The sequence below is a fragment of the Lissotriton vulgaris genome, chromosome 4_1 (assembly GCF_964263255.1).
Source record: "Lissotriton vulgaris chromosome 4_1, aLisVul1.2, whole genome shotgun sequence".
NCBI classification, from domain to species: Eukaryota; Metazoa; Chordata; class Amphibia; order Caudata; family Salamandridae; genus Lissotriton; species Lissotriton vulgaris.
Genome location: NC_141691.1, coordinates 34,528,773 through 34,556,754, shown reverse-complemented (window position 1 = coordinate 34,556,754; position 27,982 = coordinate 34,528,773). Strand labels below are relative to the sequence as shown.

At 41.6% G+C, this 27,982-nt stretch overlaps 1 protein-coding gene across 1 annotated transcript in view; it reads left to right on the top strand.

Annotated features, from left to right (window-relative positions):
• LOC147718289 (indolethylamine N-methyltransferase-like) overlaps positions 1 to 27,982 on the top strand; it is a 76,686-nt gene that overhangs the window by 27,114 nt on the left and 21,590 nt on the right. Inside the window, exon 2 of the mRNA XM_086967181.1 lies at positions 1,155 to 1,362. Within this exon, the coding sequence (XP_086823307.1) occupies positions 1,155 to 1,362 (208 nt within the window). The remainder of the gene's footprint in view (positions 1 to 1,154; positions 1,363 to 27,982) is intronic.

Below are 27,982 nucleotides of genomic sequence, written 5' to 3'. Positions count from 1 at the left end.
TAATAACAAGTCTTGCAATTGTGGCAATACATTTCTCTTGTACGAGAAGAAAGACTGTTCAATAAATGTTAACCCTTTATTGACAAACGCCCGTCTCTCTATTCTCTACATATCGTGAAAGTAAGCTGCACTAAACTGACTGAGTGAAATACCTGTCTATTGTTTCACACGACCCTAGAGATTGACTCTTGATCTGAGGAGCAAAGTTGTCATGTTGCACGGTTGTGGGAAAGCTGAATCCCTTCTTGTCTGTGCCAGGGAAGCTGATCACTTCCCATGCAGATAAGAAAGTTTCCAGTGACCTCTGAGCTAGTTGGTAACACACCCAATTAAGTTTAGCATAGTCAGTGGAGGCCTGGAATATCCGCAGTTCCACGTCGAAACTACTGTTTATGTTATTCCAATGCGCAGGGCCTAGTGGGAAAATAGGAACTACACTACACCTGTGGCTACTCTTGCAGACTATAATTTTACCAGGCGTAATTGAGAAGTAAGCAGCTATCCAGCCATCTACCCACGGTCAAAATGGCACCGCTGTTACTTGCTCAACACATGATCTGCCTGCATGATGAGGACTGAAATAAGTGCACCCTTCTCTGATATCCACTGACCCTGTAGTCCAGGTGTCATCTGATTACAGTTTTGTCTGGTGAGATATTTACACCCTGTTTCATGTCTTTCTTTTGCCCAAACATGCTTTCCAGTTCAGGTCGATCCTCCATCATGAGGCCATTTTGAGAATCATCACTGGCTGCAGTGACTGAGCTAATGGGACTAACGCCGTGTTCTCTTCTCAATATGCTCTAATATGTGCCTGGAGTGTCTTTTTATATTGGGATTGTCTCTATATTGTGAACTGCATGCGTCATGGGTGGGGGGACATGCAAAACCTACATCAAGCCTGATTTGTACCCTTAAGTGGTCACTTTCCATGATACAACAATGTGTCACATGGGGAGCTCTGCAACTCCAGCGGAGAGATAGTCAATGAGCGTTGATGTGGGTTTACGATATTTCTATGCTCGTTATTTTCCGATCCCTTTTCTTCTGAAAATCTGCAGATGTTGCATGAACAATGACCAACACACCTTATAAATTAGAGTTTCATTTTAAAGAACTACAGTAATTGAACTAATTAATATTTTTCTTACCAGGGGTCGTGAAGGGAGAGACATTGATTGCAATGTCCATTGTTCCTTTTTTTCAATGGGCTCTTCCAGCCGGTGAGTATTTCACAGACATCATTTTATCCTGCTCAACTGATAAGTGCGTCTCAGAGGTAGAGAAATGGAGGACAAATGCACCTGAGGCTATGGACTGGAGTCATGCAGCAAAACTGATTTGTGAAATTGAGGGCAATGGGTATGTATCCCGCACTAATCTGTGTATTAAAACTGATTATCTATACTTTATTTTTCAATAATATTAGCCCATAGTGTAGCAGGTATACCATTTTATGACAATACTCATGGTTAACTTCTTATCCCTTACTCATAATATTGTTAAACTAAACCGGTTCACAACTTCTTTCTTTTCTTTTGTTTGCTTCTTATCTTTAGATCCCTAAGTGAACTGAATTGCTTGGCCAAGTCATAGCCCATAATCAGATGCATTTCAGAGAGTAAAGACTCCAGAAGCATAAAATGTGCCTGTAATATATACCTTTTATATTTAAAGTAAATATTTAAATAATAGTAATCATATGCATGTGTCTTTATGTTGACATAAATTAACATATACAGCACACCAAGATATATCAAGTTATACTTTACGATTTCTTTAAACTGAAATTGTAGGCAATAAGAGGGCATTTTTGGTCCAATGAGACTTGTGTGGGATGTTAGGGAGTGCAAGGAAGCCTGGGAATGGATTGGATATCAAGTCATAGTGTTGGGTCTTGGGATTTATGAAAAATCTGTTCAACAAAATCCCCAGTGAGCTAGTGAAGGTCACCTATGATGCCAGCTCAGCAGGCAATGTCAGATCTAGGTATGCTTAGGTTGCGGCCAAAAATCTGGATGACGGAGGAAAATATCATCGGGGATGGGGCACCTCCAATACTCTCCTGTTGGTGCAAATTCTCCATCTCTGTGAGGTGCAACATACTATTGTTGACTTTAATTGTGGATTGCTGTATTGTGACAGTAGGACAAACTCATGAAGTTAGCTGAGAATAAATATCATGAACAATTTGTCACAAATTAAATTAAGCATTTGTTTTTTAAACTAGTTTAGACATTTTAATTTAATTTCACCTTATTTCCTATGGGGTTTTATTTTAATCGTAGAATAATCAGAGGAGGGACGAGGAAAACGTGTCCATTTTAAATCCCCAAACAATATCAGCGTTGATCAAGTGAAAAAATGGACACTTGTAACAGATCCAGACCATTGGTTGGAAAAACTATGGTACCCTCAAAAGACCCAATGTGAATAGGTGTAGCGGTATATATCGTTCCTCCGCCCCTACATTGTGGTTCGTTGGCAGTTATCATTGGGTACCATAGGTAGTGTGGGTGCCTGCCTCAACCTGAGGCTCCTCTGGTCTGGATTGCAGTGGCCAGAGAGAAAAAATATTGTGCAAAAGGAAAAAAGTTAAAAATAAGATCAGCACTTTTAAGTATTTTAATAAGATAGTGTAGATCTTATAATAAAAACAATGGGTACTTAACTAGGATCAGATTATGAGATCCAGAAGTATTCAAATTACAGGAGTGTCGACATGTTTCAGCCCCCTCTGGCTCAAAGGAGTCTACGGGGCTTTCGTCAGGACAAAAATGACAAACAAACAAAGAGATTCTACTCACACTTAATATGTGGAGTTCAAAGGAAAATGGCGAGGGTCAAATTAAACCACTCGAGTTTTTGCGAGCCTGTAAGAGACAATACAAACAGACATGTTGTGCAGAGTAATGAAACATTTGTATCATGTAGCTTGAATGAGAAAGGCACACTAGTAAGCAATAGTCTTAACTAGCAACACAGAGCTTAATTTTAGCTACGCAAATTTATATTTCTAAACATTAGGAGCATTCCCTGGTAGGGTAGAGGAGAGAGGGAAAAGTTGAGAGCGTTCACATGTGCTGTAAAGATGTATGTTACAGCGCCAATCAGTGTTTAGTAGAGTCACAAAAAGTATAATGGAATATGACACATCATGCGTGTTTAAGAATCTATCACTACTTTAAACTCAAGTATTATAGACTCAAGGGGGGGCAGATACAGCGAGACTGTCAGCGTTGTTAATGTGAGACGTCCTGAATTTAAGAACGCGGTGTGTGCTGGCTCTAATGCAGTAAGGTAGCGCGCTCGAGCATGCATTTATGAAGAGGCACTTACCCCCTGATTAGGAGATTCTAGCTTGCATCGGGGAGGTACAGAGCTGTGGAGGACAGGTAAAAATTGATCAGATGTCTCTTACCTTCTAGTAGAAGGAATTGGGAGTTCCGAGCGAGGTGCGCGCTGCGCCATTACCCGCGTGTGTGCTTCCCTACGCCGCTTGTGCTGACTCTGCCCCCGGACGTCAGAACAGCGTCCGGGGGAGGGAATAAGACGGCGTTTTTTTCAACAAACTTTAACAAACTTTATTGGATAGTAGTATAGACAGCCTGGAAGATAGGATCTGTGTTACTTCAACAAACTTTATTGAGTAGTTGTTTAGAGAGCCGGCATGACGGGATCTGGCATGTATACACTAACGTAGTCTTCAGACCTCTAAGTGAGGGAGATAAAGCAACTATTCAATAAAAGGTCTTATTAGTGTACTGCAAAGTGGTGCCATGGGACATTATCATTCATCCCGGTGATGTTGGTCTTCAACCGGTCCACCCACCGTTGCTCTTTTTCATACAGGATTCTTTCTGTATTGTGGGTTTTTTCCGATATCATTTCGATGACAGTCCATCTTATATCGTCACAGGAATGTCCTTTCTCTAGGAAGTGGGCACACAGTTTCGTGGTGTTTTTCTTCAGGCGGATGTTGCTGCGGTGTTCCCCTATTCTGATTTTGATTTTACGGCACGTCATGCCTATGTAAAGTTTTTTACATGGACACATAACTAGGTAAATGACGCACGAAGAGTTGCAGTTAGTATGTTGTTTTTGGGTCCAGTTTATTGTTTCTGATAGTTGTAACTGTTTTGTATGGGTAGTGAATTGGCAGACTGTACAACTGCCACATGGATAGTGACCACTCACCGGGGCCATCACGGCGTTCCTGATGGGTTCTTGGCTGTGTGTAATCCGTGGTCGGGTATGGACCAGCGTGTCTCGTAAGTTTTTAGATCTTCTATTAGCGAAACGAGGTTTTGGCCAGTCAAATTTCCCACTATTGAGGATTCTCCAGTTCTTGTTGACCAGTTTTTGGACCTCGTAAGTAGATGGACAAAAGGTAGTTACACATGTCATGAGGTCTGGAATAGGGTCTTTAGGGTAGGTTTGTAGAAGGCATTCCCTCGGTTGGTGGTTAGCACGTTTCATACATTTCTGTATGGTCCTCTGTGTGTAGTCTCTCTGTTTTAATTTTGTGCATAGATCTTTAGCTTGAGTTTTGTAGTCATTGTTCTCTGTACAATTTCTTTTTAAACGGAGAAATTGACTATAGGGTAAATTGTCCCGCAGTTGTTTAGGGTGGTAGCTCTTATAGGAAAGAAGACTGTTTTTGGCAGTAGGTTTAGTAAATGTTTTGGTTTTGAGTTTGTTATCTTCTGCAAAGATTGTGAGGTCGAGGAAGTCGATGGATACATTATTGGCCATATGTGTGAATTTCAGCCAAGGATCTTTTTCGTTCAACCAACTCAAGAAAGCTTCCAAATCCAATTTGATGTCCCAAATGAGGAGAATATCATCAATATATCTCTTCCAGTATAAAATACTGGAAGAGTAAGGATTTACCTCGTTAAGGACGAATTGCTGTTCGAAGTTGCTGACGTACAACCCTGCCACCGAAGGGGCAAAGGCACTGCCCATTGATGTACCATGTTTTTGTAGATACAACGTTCCGTTGTATTCAAAGAAATTGTCTTTAAGTGCAAGTTGGCAGCACTGTAAGATAAAATGTCTTGGGGTCTGATATTCCCAGTTTTCACTGTAGAGAACGTCCTCCAGCATTTGTAGGGTGTCATCTTGGGGTAGGCTGGTGTATAATGACTCCACGTCAAGACCTACCAAGTACATCGTGTTTGGATCAAACGGTATGTCTTTGATTTGTACCAATAGGTCACGTGTATCTTTTAGGTAGGTGGGTGTCTTTTGCACTATCGGTTTTAAAAACTCATCTGCGAATTTTGATAGCGGTTCGAGCAGTGATCCTATTCCTGCCACGATGGGGCGTCCTGGTGGAGGTGAACGGTTTTTATGGATTTTGGGTAAGGAATAAAAGAAGGGGATTTTAGGTTCTTTGGTACAAAGGTAATCTGCTTCCTTCCCTGTAATCCATCTTTTGGTTTCCGCTTCATTGACCATTATGCTGATCACGTTCTGTAGTCTTTCTGTGGGATCCGCCTCTATTTTCTCATAGTATTTACTGTCTGATAGGAGGGAGAGACATTGTAGATCATAACCCTCTTTGGTGAGGATCACGATACCTCCCCCCTTGTCTGCTGGTTTCAGGACAATATCTGTGTTGGATTCAAGTGCTTTAAGAGCCTGTCGTTCCCTAGTAGTCAAATTTTGGAAGTGTGGTTTCTTTTTTGTAGTCATTTTGTCTATACCTTTTAGTATGGCCTGTTCGAAGGTATGGACTTCAGATGGAATACTTCCTGCTGGAGGGTTGAAGGTCGATCTTTTTCTTAGATTGGTATCACCTTCTGAAGGTTGGTAAGGTTTGTCTGAGAAGAACGCTTTAAGTTTTAAAGTACGACAAAACTCTGCCAGTTCACATTTTAGCTTGAAATTGTCAATAGGTGGAGTCGGGACAAATCCAAGTCCTTTTTCCAGAACATTCCTTTGGTCTTCTGTTAGTTCAATATCAGCAATATTGACTATTAACGAGTGTTGGTTTTGCTCGTGCTCGGTTGGGCAGACGACATGCTCCTCGTTTGGACACTCCTCTGCTGATCTTGCCAAACGATATTTTTCTTTCTTCCTCTGAATTGGTTTTGGCCCCTGCCTAAAAAAGGCGGCTGTTGTTGTTGTTGTTGTCCCTGTTGGCCTTGGTTTATTTTAATCCCCTTCATTTTAAGGGTCTTTCTGTAGCAGTGTTTGAACACTTTGGTACTGAACTCACTCCAGCTCTCTGTTAGAGTAAATGTATTATTGTATTGGGTCGTTTTTGACGGTAGTAACTTTGATAGCATTGTTTGTGAATTAAAATGGGCTTATTCTTTTGCGGATCGGAACATATCCATAAACTCCTCTTTACTACTTCCTAAATACCTCCCATTTTAAAGTAAGTATTCCATGTCTTTCAGTCACTCCCCTATTTATCCGCCACAATTACTACTACAATATATGTCTATATTTTAGGAACTCTGCAGTCGGGGCAGAGATCTCTACAAAGATAAAGATACGGGAGGAGAGATCTACGCACATATAAATATGAGAGGTGGAGGTAGAATCTCTGCACATAGGTTTGTCAGTAGCATTTTGTAGTAAACTAGTGGTTTTCTTTTGTACTACAAATGTGCTTCCAAATGTATTTCGTGAATAGGCCTCAGACGGAGTGGAAAATCCAAGACAAAGACCAGCGTAAATCATCATAATATAAAGAAGGAGTAATATGCTAAGGTAGGCGTAATGAACATTTAAGTCCTAGTAGGAGGTTGGCTTTGGTAGAATCATCAGGTAGAATAATCCTCCTCAGACATATATTGTAGGGAAAAAAACACACTACCTCTCCTGTAGTGGCTTTAAAAGCACTGTTTGTGAATAGGAATGGGCTTAGTCTTTGGTGGATTGGAACACATCCTTCCCTAAACCCCTCTTTACTCCTCCCCTATTTCATCCCCTATTGTAGTAAGCATTCCCTGTTTTTTAACTACTACCCTATTTATCCAACACATTTGCTACTAAAATCTATATCTATGTCTAAGAAGCGAAGATGGAATTTCTGCACCGAGGTTTCTCAATAGCATTGTGGTATATATTAGTAGTATTATTGTAGTACTACTAACATACCGCAAAATATAGTTTGTGAATAGGCCGCAGAGTGAGAGGAGAAGACACGACAAAGACCAGAATGAATCAACACTGTACAAAGGAGGTGTTATATACTATGGTAAGTGTAATAAGATCAGAGAAGGATGTTATCTTTGGTAGAATAAGCAAGTAGAACAATTCTCCTGTGACATAGATTATAGAAGAAAATGTACACTATCTTTCATGGGTTAAGATTGTTAGCAATTGTTTCCTGTACTTTGATGCAATTTCTGGCCTAGATAAGTGGGGTGGTATGGGCAAGTTAGCACATTTTTGTAACATACTCTTTAACAGTTTAATGTTGATTACACCACCTGGACAATAGATCTCACAATTTGGGGACGGAGGGTATGCACAGTTAGAGACACAGCATTCATCAAATCCATGAGCCCAGCACATTTCTTTTTGAAGGAAGGTGACAGTTAGTAGACAACAGCCTCCCAGGAATGTATATTACTAGTTAAAAAAAATGATTATGTGGAAAAATGTATTCTTCTTAGGATCTTGGGTGAACTGCAGAGCAGGATCTCTTTTTATGCTGATGTGAGACTCTATTCAATAGGAAAGAAAATGACAATATTTGAAAGTCAGAGTGCAGAGCATAAGCTCACAAACAATTGCGGACCAATGTAGAACCACTGATCTCCAAAAACTAGCTACATGCACCCTGAAGGATCAATCACCCAAACATTAGAAATGTGTAACTGTGACCATCATCATGTCCACCACAAATTGACAAGCACTTGAATTTTCCACTTAAGCCACTTGTCTGCATTGTATGAATAACTCACCCCTTTCCATTTTCAGTCCTTGTTACTTTCAGAAGTGGAGGGGCATTAGTCCTACTTTTGCTTGTTGTTGTTCAGACTTGTATTTCTTTCAAAGATTGACATACCAATTGAACAAAAAAATACAAATAAGTACAGTCTTGATCTAGTTTAGGTAAACTGCAATAATTGAGGAGACCAACAAGATACTGGTGTGTAAACTACTATAATGATAATAAAATACCAATCCTATTATTCATCCTGAAATAAATGATCACCCAAGCATGACATATTCTAAGCTGATCACATTTTTCAGATGAATCATCATTTGACATTCATTGATGTAAGCTACCTGTTCCAATTGCTGTATGCAGCCACTTTTCTATGTGTTTCTTTTCTCCAGTGGAAGCAACACACATAATGTGAGAAATTGGGTTGCTGGGTGACAGTGGTTTGAGCACTTCAGAATAGTAGTTCAGCAGAATGACAGTTTCTTCAGAATCACAGCAGTCCTTCTTTGCGGCACAGTATCCACAGGTCCCAAAGTGTACTGAAGATTGGAGCTCCATACCCTTGTGCCCTTCATCTGTCACGTTAGGAGAAGCTTCTGGAAGGGTTCCTTGAAGTGCTTGGAATATCCTGACTCCCCTGCCCTGGCTCAAAGCTGGCTGCAGGGACTGTACAGGGTTGTTAGTCCTGTTGTGTGAAGGCAGAGCATAGGCGATTCAGGTGTAATTTGGTTGTGCTCTGCTCAGCCTTCCCCATCCTGACAGCAGATGGCCCATTCAGACACTCCTATTAACTCTAATGTGTGACAGTCTAGGGGAAATTCACAATGACTAATTATTAGCTACACCCAGTCATGTGTTCTAACACAGTCTGGATGCACAAAGGGCTAATGACAGGGAAATGCCGACGTTCTATCATTAAGAGTTTTTGAATCAGTCAAGACTGATGTATAAGTCATTCCATCTTTTGGCTTTGCTCCTTTGTTTTGACTTTGTCTTTTTCCTTTGATTGTGATTGATTCGATTTAATGAAATTATAAATTTTTCATGTGTATTTGTAAAAAGTTTTGTTTGTGGAATGTATGACATTTGTAAATATGTGGTTGTAAATAGTCATATACTGTAAGGTAAATATTATGAATGTATTTTCCTTTTTAGTGAAATTTTGAAAAAGGTATAGAAAAATTTGATAAAGTAAATAGGTATAAATAATAGGGTCAAACTCATACACTGTGCTTGTCCCATCCATATAAATAATGTTGGTTAACAATGTCGGGTGTAGGCACTTTTTTGTGATTTATGACTTTCTAAAAGTGGCATTTTCAAAATTGTAATGTGAAATCCTACTCTAACATTAAATTATTATTAGAATTTCATAGGTACAAAATGTGACCTGTCCCCTACTCCCAATTGAAAATAATTGCTTATGAAATCCAGTAAGGAATCCACAATGTTATCCTATGGGAGTTGTAGGCCTCACATTAATTTGGGATTTTTTTTCAGTACCAGGGCATGTAAAATTTAAAAGTATATATTGAATCATTTCATTGCATAGCACCCAGCACTATGGGCAATCAAGGGCCTATCTTAGTTGTTACATATATGTCATGGAAAGGGGAGTGTAAAGCTTGGCAAAGCAGTTTCAAAGCCAAGTCAACATGAAAATTCAAAACTGCATGCAGGCTGCGGGGGCAGTCCTGGGCAGTTAAGGTACTCCTTAAGTGGGTGGCTCAATAAGTGCTGCAGGCCCACAGATTTCATTTAATTTACATGTCCACAGTATATGGTATGCCAATCTACAAGAGACATATAAGTAAATTAGTTAAATTAATATGGACATTAGTTCTATGCCAATCAGATCATGTTTAGAGGAGTGAGTGTAGGCAAATTAGCACTGGTTAGTGGTGGCAAGGTGCACATATTCCTACGGTGAATAATAATTGGGAGGTCTGGGGCAAAACAGTAACTGAAACCTTGTGGCTAGAAGGACTACGATTCCCACAATGCATTAGACCATTTTTTTCTGGGTGATCCCTCAGAGGGCCTGATGGCTGCAGGGGACTAATGCCACTATAGCACAATGGCAGATCCCTTTCGTAGCTGTATCTACCAGGTAGCCCACCCAAGAGGTGTGGCTAGCCTTTTGGATGTATACACCACTTGACTACATATTTTCCTGCCTGCCCGGGTGATGATGTGTCTAGGGGCAGGGAGAAGGTTGTTCCTTAAATTGGAAGGCAACCTGGATGCATATTAGAGGCGATGAAAGCATTGAAGCTCAGTGCCCTGATTTGCCACTTCACTAGCCATCCCGTCAGGGAGGGAGGTCTGACTTTCTTTCAATTGAGGCCATTTTTCCTGACTATTGGGAGGGGGTCAGGATCCTGTCTTCTAGGCAACAAGCAAGAAATGACAAGCAGAGCATAAAAACGCTAAGGCAACCAGATGCTGATCTTTAAGACAGCCACCGGGGTGCATGCCACATTGCCTCTGGTACAATAATCATGTTGAGCGAGGCTGTTATTTGATTCCAAACTTAACATATTTCAGATATAACATAATGGAACTAGTGGCCACAATGTTTCCTGGGTGGCAGTCTATGTTATCCTATGAACCACTGAATACCTATAGTATCTTAGAATGCGAAAGGCCACTTCAGGGAGAAATAAGCTTGCAATGCTATGTTCTCAGCCTTAATATAATGCACCCTGCCTGCTCGGCTGAGAAGGCCTTCCTTAGGGTGACTGGTATAAAATAAACTAACTGCTTTGACCTGAGAACATAGTTGAATTGGGGAATGTTGTACTGCTACTGCAGTCTGTAATAACAGACCTACTGTCAGAAGTTTATTTAGGTCACTCATGGTGGTACAGACAGTTATTTAGGCCCTTGTGACCCCATTAACACCCATGCCATTGGTACCAAGTATGCAAGTTAGGCTAGTCCCCTGATCATTGGGACATCAAGCGCCACACCATTTGTTGCTGGTAAAGGATTTGGTCCACCAACACAAACGAACCGTCAATGATGGCTGATCTTTGATGGTCAAAGATCAGCCATCATTGACGGTTCGCTTGATGTCCCAATGATCAGGGGACTAGCCTAACTTGCACCTGGGTTTGGCCAGATGATAGGACTGATCATTAAGTCAATTTGATGGTAACCCATTGCTATATGTCTTGGATTTGTCAACCATTTGCAAATGATCTGGACTGTGTTTGTTTTCCAATACATATGGTGTTCACCTTTTATTGAAATATGCTGTCTCCATGTGATTTATACACTCCGAGATTCTGGTAACTCGGATTGACAGTGCAGCCACATAATTAAGCTGATAGACCCCCTGTGTTTTTGTGTTATACATGAATCAGCAGACAACCAGGACAGCTACTACCCTGTGGTACTAGTTCCTTTTGAATGAGAGAGGGTCTCAGGTCTTCTGAAAGTTGCTGTGAGTCCTGAAATGCCTGGGGACTGTATGCTGGGGAATGATCTTGAGCACACTGCCTGGAAGGATGTGGAGTGTTGTGTAGTTACTATATACACCTATATAGGATCTGCAAATTTAAATAACATAGACTGTAGGATCGGTGTCAAGACTAGTTCTATACACATCCACTGGGTATGTTTGCCTGTGTACCAGCTAGCTCATAATGCCAGAAGAAACCCCTAATACCAAGGAGAGAATAGTTCTTGGCAACTATCGCACATGACAACTCTATCCCATCAGAAATCATGGAAATAGTGTATTACTTTTTGCTAAGACACTCATGCTCACTTTGTCTCAGAGAGATACACAGAATAAACGGTGGGGGCATTTTCAATAAGCATTTATTGAACCAGCAGCATTCTAATATAAAATAGGTGTGTTGAAACAACCATAAGACATAAAGAGATATAAATGATTATAAGCACCAACAGGTAAAAATTATGGTAGATTTCCACCATAGTGTATATAAAATACATAATTGAAAAAAATCTTTGCTCCTACGATGCAATCCTAACTAGATGTACCTAAGTGCACCTAGCATGTATGTGGGTGAGCAGCCAAGAATTCATTACCTGGAGTGAGAGACTGTGGGACCCTGTCTTGGTCTCGAGATGGACACCCCGCAAGGGATGTCAGACCACTGTGAGCTGCAGTGACTGTGTGCAGGAACCTCAGCGTCTCTCGTCAGTGTGTCAGCATGTATGTCCTTTTTCTCCTCTCCTGCCTCTGCAAATATATGGTGTTGAGATGCCCAGAGTGGTACCCTCAGGGGATCTACCCTGCTGTGTCATGTCAGACTTAGGATGACAGAAGGAATGACTGGTATACATAGTTATTATGCATGAGATGATAGTCCTGCTGAGATTTCAAGAATCCTAATGCATAATGAATGAGCCTAGTTTTCAAGGGAAACCCCATGTCCTGTTAGGTAAAATTTCAGTCCCAAGAACTGTTATGTAGTGTAATGGCAGGGGAAATATAGGTAAAGATTAGGTTGCTACACCCATTCCTAATCCGACTGGATGACATAATAACATGTTAATGTACTTCTAGGTATTTGTACACAAATACCTAATTGGTCCAAAACAATAGTGCATTAACATTTTTTTTTAAATGCAAACTTGTATTTTAAGCAGTAGAAGTCTTAATAATAAATGGTTGTATATTTAGTTTGAACAACTATGTCTGAAATCCATGCAGTTCAGCAAAAAGTACCTGTTGTTTAAAATTCCCAATGTGGTTGTTTTGAAAAATGCCACATTTTTCCCAGCACAAGATGAGCCAAATGTTTATGTGTCCTTCCTGGCTGGGAGACGCAATATCAATGTTGTTTGCCATCACAGATGACTGTCCCTGCAACACCTCATAGATCATGTCATTAGAGCATAGATGATCTTCTGTACTGTCTGCAGCCAATGCTGGGGAAGACTGTGTGACATCCAAGGCGTATAGAGCAGCCGGCATTCATTCCAATAGGAGCTCAAGCATCCTGTGGTGGCTCTTAGAATATTGTGCCACTAGAAACTCCTCTTACCAAGGAGAGAATAGTTCTTTGCAACTATCGAACATGACAACTCTGTCCCATCAGGGATTGTGGAAACAGTGCATTACCTTTCGCTCAGTTACTCATGTTCATGGTGGGGACACTGTCAATAAGCATCTCTTGAACCAGCGGCATTCTAGTATAAAATAGGTCTGCTGAAACAACCATAAAAAAGAAACAGATATAGATGATTATAAGCACCAACAGAGTAAAAAGGATGGTAGATTTCTGCTATAGTGATAAAACAATGTATTCAGTCATGTATATAAAATACATAAAAGTAAAAAATGTGTAATCCCACGATGCAACCCTTACTAGATGTCCCTAAGTGTACCTAGCATGTATGTGGGTTTGTAGCCAATAATCCATCTAGGATAAAGTCAATCCCATTACCTGAAGTGAGAGACTATGGGACCCCATCTTAGTCTCCAGATGGATACCCTGCGAGGGATGTCAGACTACTGCAAGCTGGGCGGTCTGTGTACAGGAACCTCACTGTCTCGTGTCAGGGTGTCAACATGAAAGACCAGACGAAAGCGCCGCCACCGCCAAGAGTCTCGAAGGGGACAAGACACCTACCAGCACTTGCCGCCACCGCCAAGAGTCGAAAAGGTACCGGACTCCGCGCCGCCGCTCCGGGAGGACTACAACTCCCGGCAGGCCTCGCGGCGGCGCGTCCTGAGTGACGGCAGACGCGCCAGAGAGCGCGAAAGGGAAGGATAAAGGCAGCAGAACCCCCGCGTCCCGGGACGCGAGCGGGACGCCCGGGGCGAAGCCCGGGCAAAGGGCGGGCCCTCTACGGCCCTCATCGGCACGAGTAGGCCAGGCTAGGCCACCCCTCTAATACTACTTCCTTGTGCACCAGGGATTCACTATCATGACAGCCTATTGTGAGTGGTGGTGTTTCTGACGCTGGTTGACCGCCTCCTGATCCCTAGTTATCCAGACGGGGGTCGGTAAGCAGGCTGCTTAGCTTCTATCGAATCGCCCAGGAGCCCGGGATAAGAAGGGGGCCCACGTGGAAACGCCAATAAAAGACAAACACACTGACGAATCTGGAAAGGAATCAGCTGGACATCTGCACAAGTTTTGAAGTAAGACTTTGGTTTTAACCTTGGGAATTATACTTAGTTATTTTATTGAGTTGTGGGTGTAAGACTATCACACACCTTTGCATAATTATGCGTAAAATAAATCATCACATGGCATCCGAAACACCAAAGAACACCATGGAAAACTACCTTGTTCAAGTGGTTAGTAAAATAAACAGCGAACGCAGACAATCGTTAGGTCTGTCCCAATCACCTATCCTTCCTCCCATGAGCCCACCCACCTCCTCGCAAACCAATGAGTCTCTGTTATTAGACTCTAACAACGATCCCCATGCACCAGTTTCCCCAGTAACTGTTAACATCGATGTCAGCACAGTGAATGTGGGGGACATTGAACAACATGTGGATAATGACTCAGATGCACAGGTTGTCATTGAGGTTGAAGGAAATGATGAAAAAGAAGGCGTGGAGGATGATCCACCGGCTAAACAGACCTCAAGGGCAGTCAGAGCCTGTCGCAGATTGCAAAGCAAACGTGGGGGGGCACGTTCAGGAAAAAATAAGGTCACATCACCACCAAAGTTAAAAAGTACCTGCCAGAATAACGAGGAAAACAATCCGAGGGACATATTGGAGCTGTTAGAAATAAAAATTCAGACAATTATTAAGCCACTTATCAGTAAGATTGATAAACTTTCTGCAGAGATAAAGAAACTTGGAAGCACACAAAATGTCTTAGCAGATGCAATAGGCAATGCCTTAAGTAATGTCAATAAAGGCCGTGATTCCCCAAAGCAAGATAATGAACCCAGGATAACATCAGATGCTACCCCTCTAGGAGTAATTCCTGTAGAATGCCCACAAACTTCTGGACATATTGCTAACAACTTGCCAATAGAAGCCCCAACTGTCCGATTAACTGATCCACCACATGCTACAGTGCCCTCTAGTTTTGAAGAAAATCAAACACAATTTGTAGTTGAAGCAGCACCGCTGGTGCTAGTGTTAGCCAACACACCAACCTTATCACCGGACCAAACTGAGTCAGCCTCATCACTAAAAAGCAAGGCACTATATTGGCTGTCAAATAATATGCGGATAGCACAGGGGGGCGAACAGCGGCTGGCTGATGAAATTAAAATGGCAAGGAGGGTTGGTTGGATAGGAAATAAGCAAAAAAAATGGAAGGGCGACTGTGTGATATTAAACTTTTCAACCCCAGCTGCTCTTCCTGATATTTTATCAAATATCCTTCCACCACAAAAAAAGAAGTAGTTCTATAATCCCTCTCACATTAGAATTTTTCTATAATGAATCACAAAAGGCCAACAATCAAAAACCCCGGAAGCCAGCTTGGTTAATGAGAGATAATGGTTGGGGAGGGGGACTATCAACTTTTGACACAAATTACGCCCCCCAAAACAGGGCAGGTCCATGGCTACTAAACCAACACAATACTTTTCACAACACTACCTCAGGGCAAAACTGGAACCAAATGGGCAGACGAGGGCCTGGCATATTAGCCAATAACTGTGGGCCTACAGGAAATGTTAAATATAATGGAGGATGGCCAGGCATGCAGCAGAATGTATTGTATCCTAATACCCCAGCACCTATAGGCAATGTTGACTTTAATGGAGGATGGCTGGGGTCTCACCAGAACCCACCCTTTCCCATTACCCCTGCACCTAGATGGAATGCCCCTATAAATGGTTGGGGCTTTGGGGCCCCATCCTACAACTGGGGAGTTATCACCTCAAATTGGTTTGAAGCCTTAGGTGGCTTAGCTGACTGCGACTGACTTGAGGGAAGGGCCTTGACATCGCCATGTAGTACAAATCACACATATCCTAGGTTGCATTTAGAAGTCGAACCAAAGCAGATTGCACCTATTGAAAACTCGCAACAGCCATTACATTCTGTTGACACAATGGCACAACAAATGCATTTAGATACAACTAGGGTAACCGCACCATGTCAGGTAGTAGAAACACTAGGTGTTTTAGGAAGTACAAAAATTATCTGCTGGAACATTGCGGGTCTGAAGAAAAATCTTTCAGATCCGTCTTGGCATGATTATCTGGCTAGTGGGGATCTAATCATGTTCCAGGAGACCTGGGGGCTTGAAAACTACTTCAAGGTTGACTATAGATCTTTTTTCATACCCGCAGTAAATACAAACGGGGGGAGACCCTCTGGCGGACTAACAATCTGGGCGAAAATCACAGGAGGCTTGTCCTTTAAGCAAATTGATATAAATAATCCCGACATCTTATCACTCGAGTTAAAAAACACTAAGGGTTGTAGCATTTAGGTGATCAATATCTATAGCAGACCACATCGATCATGTAAAGAATCAACAGTTGTAACCCACCTGAGTAATCTTGTGGCGGGTTTTGATCAAAATGCACAAATGATTATAGGTGGTGATTTCAACCGATGTTTTGAACCCATTATAGGTCTAGAAGACATCTATAAGGACGAGGACAGTGCCAACAATATTCCCTTAGTAGATACGAACTACAAAGCACCTTGCTCAGTGAGCGCCCTACAATTACTGAATTTGACATTAGAATCCAGCCTACGCGCATGTAATGGGTGGTTGCCATCAGACTGCCCCAGTAGACCAACGTTTACCAGAGGGGCACACTCCAGCCACCTAGATTATCTACTAGTTTCCCTGAACTTGTGGCCTATGACCATCGACCTAATGGTGGATGATCGCACGGAAAGCAACCATTATCCTCTGATCTTATCTGTCCAAACTCAGATTTTTAAAACCCTTGACAAAAGTGCTAATAGCACAATGTCCTTGCCACAGGATCCCCTAGTGGCAAACAACCGTAGATCCCTGAAATGGCCAGTGGTATTAGACAACTCTAAAATCATTAGTCAAATCTATAATGTATTTGTGAGGCATATGTCTTTTCTCCTAGGTAACAGTACTGTCATCCAAAATCCTAGTCTGATAGAATCCCATGAACATTTAATTAACCAACTTGGCGGGATTCTGACCAGGGCGGTAAAAAGATCATATAACGCCCAAAAGAGTAAACAAACTGGGATCACCTGGTATAACCAGGATTGCAGGAAAGCCAAGTCAGACCTAATTACAGCGGTCAGGGGGGGTTCGACGGATATTGTGAGAACTAAGAGAGCCCAGTACAAAAGAATCTTATTAAAGGCCAAGAAAGAGTGGGACGAAAGGGTTTGGTCTGATTTGTTGGACGCATGTAAGGGCAAAGATCAGACCTCCTTCTGGAGCCTCATTGCTAGAGGCACCAGGGGGGTGACAGAATGCAAAGATACATTTTTAGAGGAAAACATATGGGTCGAGCACTTTACCTTGTTATATTCTTGTACAAGTTCAGGTGAGAGTGGAGGTTGGGATAGTGTGCAGGCCCCTTTGGCAGCGCATGATGCACCCCTCGTTTTTTCTCTAACAGAAACTATCTCAGCAATCAAGGCAGTCAAGCCAGGGAAAGCACCAGGCCCTGACAGAATACCAGGTGATCTTTGGAAACATGAAAACTATATCTGGGCTCCTTATATCAATTTATTATCCAATGAAATTGCTCAAGGAGCTCCTATTCCGGAAACCTGGAAGGGGGCAGAGATTGTAACTCTGTTCAAGAAGGGTGATAGATCAAATCCCTCGCACTACCGACCTATCAGCCTAATTGACGTGTTGCAAAAAATTTTTGCACAACAGGTTCTTGGTCGGCTCACCTCTTGGATTGAAGAGCACTCTATTTACACAAAATATCAGGCAGGTTTTAGATGCAAGATAAGCACTGTAGACCAGGTTTTTAGATTTTTATGTTTAGTCTGGAAATATACCATTATAAGGAGTTCCCATATATACGTGGCCTTTGTTGATTTGAAGGCAGCTTTTGATATGGTTCCCAGGGCAGCCCTATGGAAGACATTAAACAGAATGGGTGTCCCTGGAAATATCCTTCAAATTTTAACCAGACTCCACGAGAATAATTATGCACGAGTCAGATGGGGACCGAATGGAGAAGTCACTGAGAAAATAAAAATAGCAAAAGGGGTAAGGCAAGGGTGCGTAATGGCACCTACCCTATTCTCTTTATACGTCAATGACATCCCCGACACTCTTTTGGGCTGCGAGCATGACTCTCCCAAATTGAGTGGGCAAGCCGTTCCGGCATTACTATTCGCAGACGACACAATCTTAATCTCTCAGACACCTAGGGGGCTCCAAAATCTTTTAAATACATTTAGTTTGTATTGCCATGACAAGGAATTAGAAATTAACTCCTCAAAAACAAAAGTTATGACAATCAACCCCCATAAAGGTTTTAATAAGGTTTTTAAGATAAACAATGAACCTATTGAAGAAGTTCCTAATTTTAAATACCTGGGCATTATTTTAGACAGTGATGTAACATGGAAAACACAATTGGAGAATTCAAAACTAAGGCTAACTCAAAACCAGGTACCGATCTTAAAGAAGCACAAGAATAGCCACTTCAAAGCTGTCTCACCAGCCATTGAATTATTTAAATATAAAGTGCAATCATCTTCACTTTATGGTGCGGACCTTTGGGCCTATGCTTTAAAGGATACCTTCCGAGTGAGGGAAAATTCCTTCATTAGGCAACTTCTAGGGATACCTGGGTCAACACCACTGACACCCGTATTATGGGACCTTAATTTTAGGCGTACTGATGATTATGCTTCTCTTTGCCCGCTACTCTATTGGGTCCGTTTATGGTCCACTGAAGAGCTGGCTGATTATAGAGAAGCATTACAAGAGATATTGGCTATAAAGTATACCACGCACTTGCCATGGCTAGAGTACGTCAAAAAATGGTTTGAAAAACTAGGGTTAAGTGACTTTTGGTTTGACCCTGATTCTCTTACAAACAGCTCATAAAAGATCTTGAAGCAAAGGTACTGGGACTATATTAGAGATTCAATGCTTTCAAATCCCAGAACAGGGACTCTAACTTCGAAATTTTTTGAAATTAAAATGAATATGCAATTAGAGCCCCTCATGGATGAAATTCACCCTCCATTGGCTAAAAGCCTATACTTAAAGTTCCGGTATAGCATCTTGCTATTAAAAGAAAGAACAACTAGCTGGAACTGTAATAAGGGGTTGACCGGGGCCGCTGGCTCTGATATATGCGAGTTCTGTGAGATGGGGATGAAAGAGGATGAGTCTCATGTTTTATTCATATGCCCAGCATACCTTAAAGCAAGGAAAAAATGGCTTAAGCCAATCTGTGATAGATTAGGCCTTAGACAAATTAAGGTTGGACTCAGAATATTCAAAGGAGATACTGCACAACCGATTGTGTTTAGCCTAAGTCGCTTTCTCCTATGTGTAGCCTTGATCAGGAGGAAGAAAAATCAAAAAACCTAAATGTAATGGGCTACTTACCATGTTATTGACTCATTTATTAGTTAATATAGTGCTGCCTGCTTTACTGCTATGGTGTATACCATTTTTTAACAAAAACAGACGTTTAATTTATTATTTTACTATTATGTATATTTATTCAGTGTTCTCTAAAGAAGAGGGACTGACCAGGATCTAGCCAACCCCAATGTAGATGGTCTTTGCGTATTTTGCACAAATGAGATGTGATGATATTTTTACCCACTGCTGATATTTACTATGTATTATAATATGATGTGTTATGATTTTAATGTATTGTATCTTACAAGGTTTTTTAAACCGAATAAAGATTGAAATGAAATGAAAGACCATTTTCTCTTATCCTGCCTCAGCAAAGATATGGTGGGTATGTACCCAAAGAGGTATCTTCAGGGGATCTACCTTGCCATGTCATGTCGGACTTAGGATGATGGAAGGAATGACCCTTATACATAATTATTATGCGGGAGACGGTAGTCCTGCTGAGGTTCCAAGAATCCTCATGAATAGGTTCTGTTAGCAGGACTGTAACTAGGTAAAAGGTCTGTCCCAAGAACTGTTATGTAGTGTAATTGCATGGGAAATAAGGTGAGAGGTTAGGTTGTTACGAGAGCCTATATTGGGGTGCCTATATAAAACATACCAGGAGCTCAAATCACACCTGGCAATTCTGGAGTTACCTGAGTGGGATTGTGTGACCACAAGGTGCTTAGCTGCCCGGAAGGTGAGTCAAGGAGGTGTGGCACTTGTAAAAAAGGCCCAGATAGTTGCCAAGAGAGGGAATGGCAAGTGGTGTGGGAGACCAGCCCCTAAACGTCCCACAGCAGAGGTGGATGGGGCACCAGAAGAGGCCACTCTGGAGCCTACTGTAAAGGACTTTGCCTTCCTGGTAAACTGCCTAAGCGTCCTGGATGGCAAACAGAAGATGAACCACCAGGAAGGAGTTGTTTGAGGCACAGAGGTTGTGCCCAACCTTCAAGTGCCTGAAGCAGGAAGCTGAATCCCAGGTAGCTGGTAATACCTCTGTGGTGTACTGCATAAATTGGGAGAATGAAGTTATGTTTAGCGTGCCTAAGGCAGCTGTGTATGGAGTAACACAGGTGTTGGTAATTCCCCATGCTACAGGGCCTTCCTTCTAGGGCCAGATCATGAGATTACCCTGTCAGGAAATTTGTGGCAGGTCAAGAACTTTAACATGATTGTCCCCCACTTGTTGTGGTCCTGGTTGAAGATTTTCTGAGATGCATTCTGTAGTACTTGCATAACCTGCCAGGCCAGTAGGAACAGAGGGAAACACCTGCAATCTCCCCTTAATCCCTTTCCTGTTGTCGGCACCCAATTTGCAACAGTAGGCATCGACCTTGTAAGGACTTTGGAATTCAAGACAGCCTCAGGCTGCAGGTTTATCTTGATCTTGGTGGACAATGGCATGAGATATCCAGAGGCCATACCTTTAAAGTCTTCAAATTCTACCTGCCATAACTAGAGCCCTAATGAGGATTTTCATCAGTGGTGGCTTCCCCAAAGAAGTGGTGTCTGATGCAACACCATCTTCATGTATGCATACATGAAGTCAGTGTGGAAGGAGGGTGGAGTTATCTACAAGTGCACACCCTACCATCCTCAAACAAATAGACTTGATGAAATATTCAACAAGTCATGATGGACATTATTATGGGCCTACTTGATGTGTGGCCCTCAATGAGAAGGACATAACAAACTATTAGCTAGGAACCAGCTATCAAACTCATAGATGATCTCACTTCATCCTGATTTATGTCTCACTATTCTTGTACTCCCTGACACAAGCTCCTCCCACACACAAGTTAAGTGCATTACCCTCAAACATATCAGTGGGGCATGAGTTGTCCCACAGATTATGTATTCCCATTACATTACACTACATTTACACAAAATGATGGTATCACATCTTTACCTGCCACTCTCAACCTCTTCTATACCCCATGCCCAATCTCTCCATCCACTATTTTTACAGACTACAATACTACATTCATCTGTCCATCACATACATCATCCCTTGACTGTACAACAGACCCTCTTCGATTAACAGCATTACTTGTGCTATCTTTTTGTGCCATTGACCCGCCCCCACAGTAAATTAGGATTTTATTTGAACTTTGCCCTGTTGAGGACTGTTTTATATGTAGTTCCTGTACTGTATTGATTCACAGTTACACCTCCACTCCCATACAACCACTGATCATTCAACAACAAGACTAAGTGGATAACAGTAGATGTATCCCCTCTTGCTCAACAGCATCCTCCTTCTCCACACCCCTCCCTGATTAACATTTATCAATTTACCTATACCTCTATCACTAGGTAGAGGTTGGCGCTGCGTCCAAGGCGACTGACGCTGGAATCTGGGAATCACGGTTCGATCACAGGCGACGGTGGCAGATTAGCTCAGCACCATGTGACTCTGGGCAATAGCTTGCTTAATATTCCTGACGGCCCCCAGCTCCTGGAAACCCTTACGGGTGATTATTTTTATTATCACTACATAGTCCAGTGAAGACTTGAGTATAACCTACACTATGTCATTGTCCTTTGTTCTCAAAATGATAGTCGAACCACTCACTATCACCACCCTAAACATTAATGGCTCCATAAGCCACATCAAACAGAAAAAAATATTTTCACATACCTTGTTTGTAAAAGCCAGACATAGCTCTTATACTAGTGACACATTTGTTAAACAAGGAAACAGAGAAGCCTGGGAGTGACTGGGAGGTAAAAATCATTTATACAGCTTGAAACTCCAGCCTAAATCCCACTCAGCTCGCCCTGCAGTCTCATTATTCCAACATATGTGAGGTAGCATTAATCGTACATAAATCCCTACCATGCAAGTTCCTAAAAGCCTGGACGGATGAAGGGGGAGATATATATTTACATATTTAGATTGTATCCAAAGTGTTAGGAGGGGGCTCCATATCAATGCATTGTTCTTGACATATGAGGCAGCTCTTGAGGGTATACAAGGTCCCAGAGAAGTATGGGGGGAGTATGTGGAGGTACATGCCAATGAGGGGGTGGGACAACTCCTAACACTTAAGAAAGAGAACCAAACAAATGTCTCTAATGGTAACAGGTCTGCATTTCTTTTCTGCATTAAAAAAATCATCACAGAATTGGGTGTCTCACATATAATCATCAGGGGAGACTGGAATTTGTAGGGCTCCACTATATGACCGCAATAACATTGCCAGGGCACTAATGCCCAACATACTTGATGACTTGGGCATATTAGATACATGGTGCTTTCTACAATCTTCAGACAAAGAATATTCCTTCCTGTAGGCAATACCCATTCATGACTTTACTGTTACTTAACATCACAGACAGTACAATTCGAGAAGTCTCTTTCACTTACAACCCACCCGTCTGCACAACACTGGACTGGAAAGGCAGCCCACCAACAAGAAAACCCTTGCAACTAAATATTTCAAAGAACAAATTTCCCCTTGAGAAACAGTAGTTAAAAACAAAGAAGCTTACATACTTAAAATAAAAACAGCAAACTGTATGATCTGTTAAAATGTCATGAGCTTCAGTACAAACCAGTGTCATAAAGAATTGGATGAGGGAAGGTGCAATAGCCAATATACAGACCCCGCAAATGTTTTATATGTTTTATTTATTTATTTATTTATTATATTTAGAGCGCGAACCAGACCCAATATAGGTTAACAGAGCGCTTTACATAGTGCGTAAGGGAAGAAAAGCACAATTGGTAACAGCAACACAAACAAAACAAATGCAAAAAGACATGATATCCAAAACATAATAAAGTTCAGTGGATAAAGGTAGGGTAGGGAATAGTTCCGCAATAGAGAGTCAATTCAAGCTTAGGCAAGTCATATCTTCGATATATCAGAGGAGGATAAGTGAATTAGAATTTGAAGCTGGCCTGGTGTTTCTGCTGATATTACCCTAGGAATTTGCTCATCAGGAATGATTGTGCCTCCTTTTTGAAGAGGGGAGTCAAGGCGATTTTTCTGATGGATGGTGGAAGAGAGTTCCAAATTCTTGGCGCCGCTCCCGGAAATGCTCTGTCGGAAGTTTTATTCTTGTTGAACTTTGCGGGATTCAGGAGAAGATTGTCTGTGCTCCTAGAATGTCTGTTTCTCCCAGACAGTGTACGTTTTTGGGCTAGGAACTGCGGGGCGTTGTGGTGTAGCACCTTGTGAGTGATGCAAGCAATCTTTAGGTGAATACGAGCTTCATAGAGTGGCCAGTTGAGTGCCTTCAGGTGTGGTGAAATCTGGTTAAATTTCTTTGCTCCTGTAATGAGTCCTGCTGCAGCGTTAAGACAGGCTTTTAGGGGTGCCGAGAGATTTTGGGAAGACCTGAGAGGGAGGAGAAACCGTACTCTAGCCTTGAGATGACTAAGGCCTGCACTGCTGTCTTGAGCTCAGGGATCTCGATAAATGGCTTCATTTTTCTGAGATAGTTGATGTGAAAGCGGGCATTTTTGGCCATCAAGTTAATATGAGCGTGCATGTTAAGGTTCTTATCCAATGTGATCCCAAGATATATTGTGGAGTCCACAAACGTTGGTGTGCAATTCAGAGCATTGATCATTTTGGTCCATTTCTTTATTTCATGTGATTTATTGGGGGGAGATTAAAAGAAATTCAGTTTTTTGTGAATTTAGCTTGAGGAAGTTGGTCGTTAGCCATTGTAAGTTTTTTTCAAGGGCTAGATTCATTAACTTTATCTCTTCTATGGAGGTGATTTTAATGTAAAGTTGGGTGTCGTCCGCGTACATGTGGTAGGAGATGCTCGCCTGCTGTAGTAGATCATGAGAGGTTCGACATATAAGTTGAAAAGAGTGGGTGACAAGATAGAACCTTGTGGTACACCTAGAAGGTTAGGGGAGAAGGAGACTTGTCGGTCATGAATGATTGTGTTCTATTTTCCAGAAAGTATTTGAACCATAGGACTGTGCCAGAGAAGCTTATCCTGTCTTCTAGTCTTCTTAGAAGTTTGTCATGGTTGACCGTATCAAAGGCAGATGATAGGTCGAGCAAGACTAGCAAGCATGTTTCATTTCTGGCAAGAGCTAAGAGAGCATCATCAACTATATGTAGGATGGCTGTTTCAGTGCTATGGCCAGGTCTGAAGCCCGATTGGTGGATGTTTAATAAATTGAAGTTTGTGATGTGTAAATCCAGTTTTTGCTGAACACATTTTTCCAAGACCTTTGCTAGCATGGGAATGTTGGTTATTGGTCTGTAGTTGTTGGGGTCAGAATTGCTTGCTGTCAGTTTTTTTAGGATAGGAGTAACTTGACCAGATTTTTGGCAGTCCGGGATGAGACCTAGTGATAGCGAGGCATTAATGATATTGGTCCAGAGAGGGGATATGATATGATAGATGTGGGGCAGGCATTTTGCTGGAATATGGTTATTGAAGTGGTTGTTGAGTTTAGTAGTTGCTAGGATTTTGGTGATATCATTGATATCATAACATTTTAAATTGGACCAGTGAGAGTTAGTTTTGTGTGGAGATCGCTTATGTGGTACCAGGTTAGTGGCTTGACTTACCTTTGGTATGGCTAAGTTGGTTGCTGCCTTATTGAGTTCAAGTTGTACCGAATTCGTTTTTGCTGTGAAGAATGTGGAAAATTCGTCACTACTTCACTGTGAGGATGCTGTTAGGAGAGAAGATTTGGCCAATTTGTTTGATTCTTGATTTAGAATTTCAAAGAGTTTTTTTTGGTATATTGTTAGCATTCTCCAGTTCTGATTTGAAAAAGTCTTTTTTTGATTTTAGAATGTTTTTATTGTATAATTTCCTTGCTTTTCAAAGTTGTATCAGCTGGGTGGGGGAGGGGTTTTAAAAATGCATACAAGATAGTACATGAGACCCCCCAAGTTATCCAAAAGATGCACCATGGATTAGCCAAAATGACCCTCAGTGATTTATATACTACCAAGGCAGACAATATGCTTTACAATCTCAAAGCCCTCCATTAGGAACTACTGGCCAGTCAGTTGCAAAAAAGGGGAAGCATTGACATCAGATCTGGAAATTATGCATGCAATGGGATAACTACACAGAGACCCACAAAGCAACGTGAACACTTTTGGTTCATAATATTGCACACTGTACAGTTCTGGAACAGGGGGAGACACAGGCCAAAGAGATGTAGGTGGGAGACATTTACAGGAAGGTGACCTCACTTAAGGGGAACTTTACAAGGCCACCTCCAGTCTACCAAACAATAATGCCCCTGCAGAATATGTTTTTCTGGGAGAGTTTTACAGATGGATTAAAGGGGAGGCAGTGGTACAACCATATGAGACCTTCCAGGAGGCAACATACTTGGGCACGCTTTTGTCTGTCTCCAACAGGGCTACTATAGAAGTCTACCAAAAGCCAAGCAGGGTCCAACTGTTCTGCAGCAGCTATCATCCAATCTCCTTTTAAAATACTGATACAAAAATCCATGCAAGTGTCTTGGACATTCACCCTAACAAAGTAATCAGAAGCCTAATACCTCATTAGCTCCCAAATGATCCTCACACAACCGTCTATGAGCCCTATGTCATCTTTTCTGGTTGTCAAAAGACATGCAGGAGAATGCTGTAGCCATATCTCTCAACTCTGAAATGGCATTTATTTGTGTTGATGCATGTTCAGTGCTTTGTTAAAAATGTGCTTAGTGTCAGAAGTCATTAAGAAGGGACAATGGCTGTACACCATTCTCTCCATACAGGATAACTGTGGAATTTCTCTCTGACCCCCTCTTTGTGCACAGAGGCACACACAAGTGGTGTCCTTTGCACCGTTACTTTTCTTGCTGACAAGGGAGCCTCTATTTACATTAATCTGTCAGGCGCCTCAAATTACAAGTCAAACTGCTGCTCTAAGCAGATAATATCCCATTTCTCCTGAGAAAAATACACACTTCACTGCTTCATCACAGACTGCCCAGTGATATTGAGTTCTAAAATCAGTTGGGACAAAAGTGAAATCCTTTTTAAGTAAGTGTGATTCTTGAACGAAACGCACATTACACTTGGACAATCTTAAATACTCTAATATTCTTTTCTTCTAGATGGAACCCTTAACACATTAACATTCCATGACATGATTCTCATTTTATTTACTTCCTTTGTTTATAAAAACTGACCGAGGGCACATTGAATTCTCTACCATCATTTATCTTTTGAGAGAGGACACCAGAACCTATGTACTACCCTTTGCCTTAAATTAATAAATGAGGACATTATTTTGCTTTTTTCCCACTTGCTCCCTCGCCCTGTGTAAAAAACATTTTAAGTTTTCCATTTTATGTGTGACCCCCCCTCCCTTGGGGAACACTCACTTACTACTACTAGAGGTAAATGTGGATACCTCTGATTTTTAGGATCTCTCTGGTCAGGCTTAGATACAATATTTTTCATGTGGATGAGCTCTTTTTCTGCTTTATTAAGGCATCTGCATCTTCCAGATCCTTGAAATTAAACATTTTATTATTCCACATCACTTTGAGTGAGGCCGGGAAGCGTAAATTTGCTGTAGCACCGACATTTCTTAGTTCCTGCATCGATTTCCCCATTGTTTGTCGTGAGTAAGTTGGGAAATATCTGACCTAATGCGGAACGACCAGCCTGCTTTCTTATACATCCATACTTTTAACCCACCTGCCAGGATTTTTTCCTTAAGTATATATGTTTTAAAATTCACTAGAATCCTTTTTGGATTTTTTTCCAGGTCTATTTGAGAATGGGTCCCAATGTACTCTTTGGAATATCAGAGTGTAATTCTGCAAGGAGATTAATTATGAAGGTTCTAACATCTCCGCCCTCCGCATCTTCCGGTATATTCAGGAGCCTGATATTATTCCTCCTTGCATTGTTTTCCAAAATTTCCAGGATTTCTAGCAAGATTTCATCGCCCCTTTTTAATGTTAGGTTTTCCTGAGCATTATTGTCTACTTGCTGTGTAAGTTCCTCCACGGCTAGCTCCACGACCCCTACTCTTTCAGATATATAATTCAATTTAGGTTCTAGAGTCTCACAAACCAGAGACAGCAAATTTGTCTGTTAGTTCTGTGAGTAGAATCGTTAGTAACCCCTCTGTGGCGGAGTGAGCTCCAGTAGAGCATGTTGTTTTTAGACCCCTTTTTGGTTCCGGCTCCTCTGCTACTGGATTATCACTTCGAGGGAGGTTTATTAGCTCAATACCACTGCCATTGACCTGACTCTCTATACTGTTAGGCTGAATCATCATATTGCCTTTTTTAGACCGAGGGAATTAGGAGATACTAGCACTAGCACCTTCGTCATCAGCCAGTTGGGCTAGAAGTTCAAATCTATCCTCTAGACCCATAGGCTCCATTAGTGTGTTGGAAATATCCAGTGTACCCTGTAATTTAAAATATAACCTTAGTGAGGGTTTAATGCGTTAACTACCTGTGTTAGCTTTGGGTTGTTTCTTTCGCCTTTTGCAGAGAGGGGTCTTTCCTGGAGGAGGCTTTGTGTTCAGAGTCGAGTCTGTGCTTTGAGAAGTTTTAGAGGGCTTAGCTTGTGTTACAGGC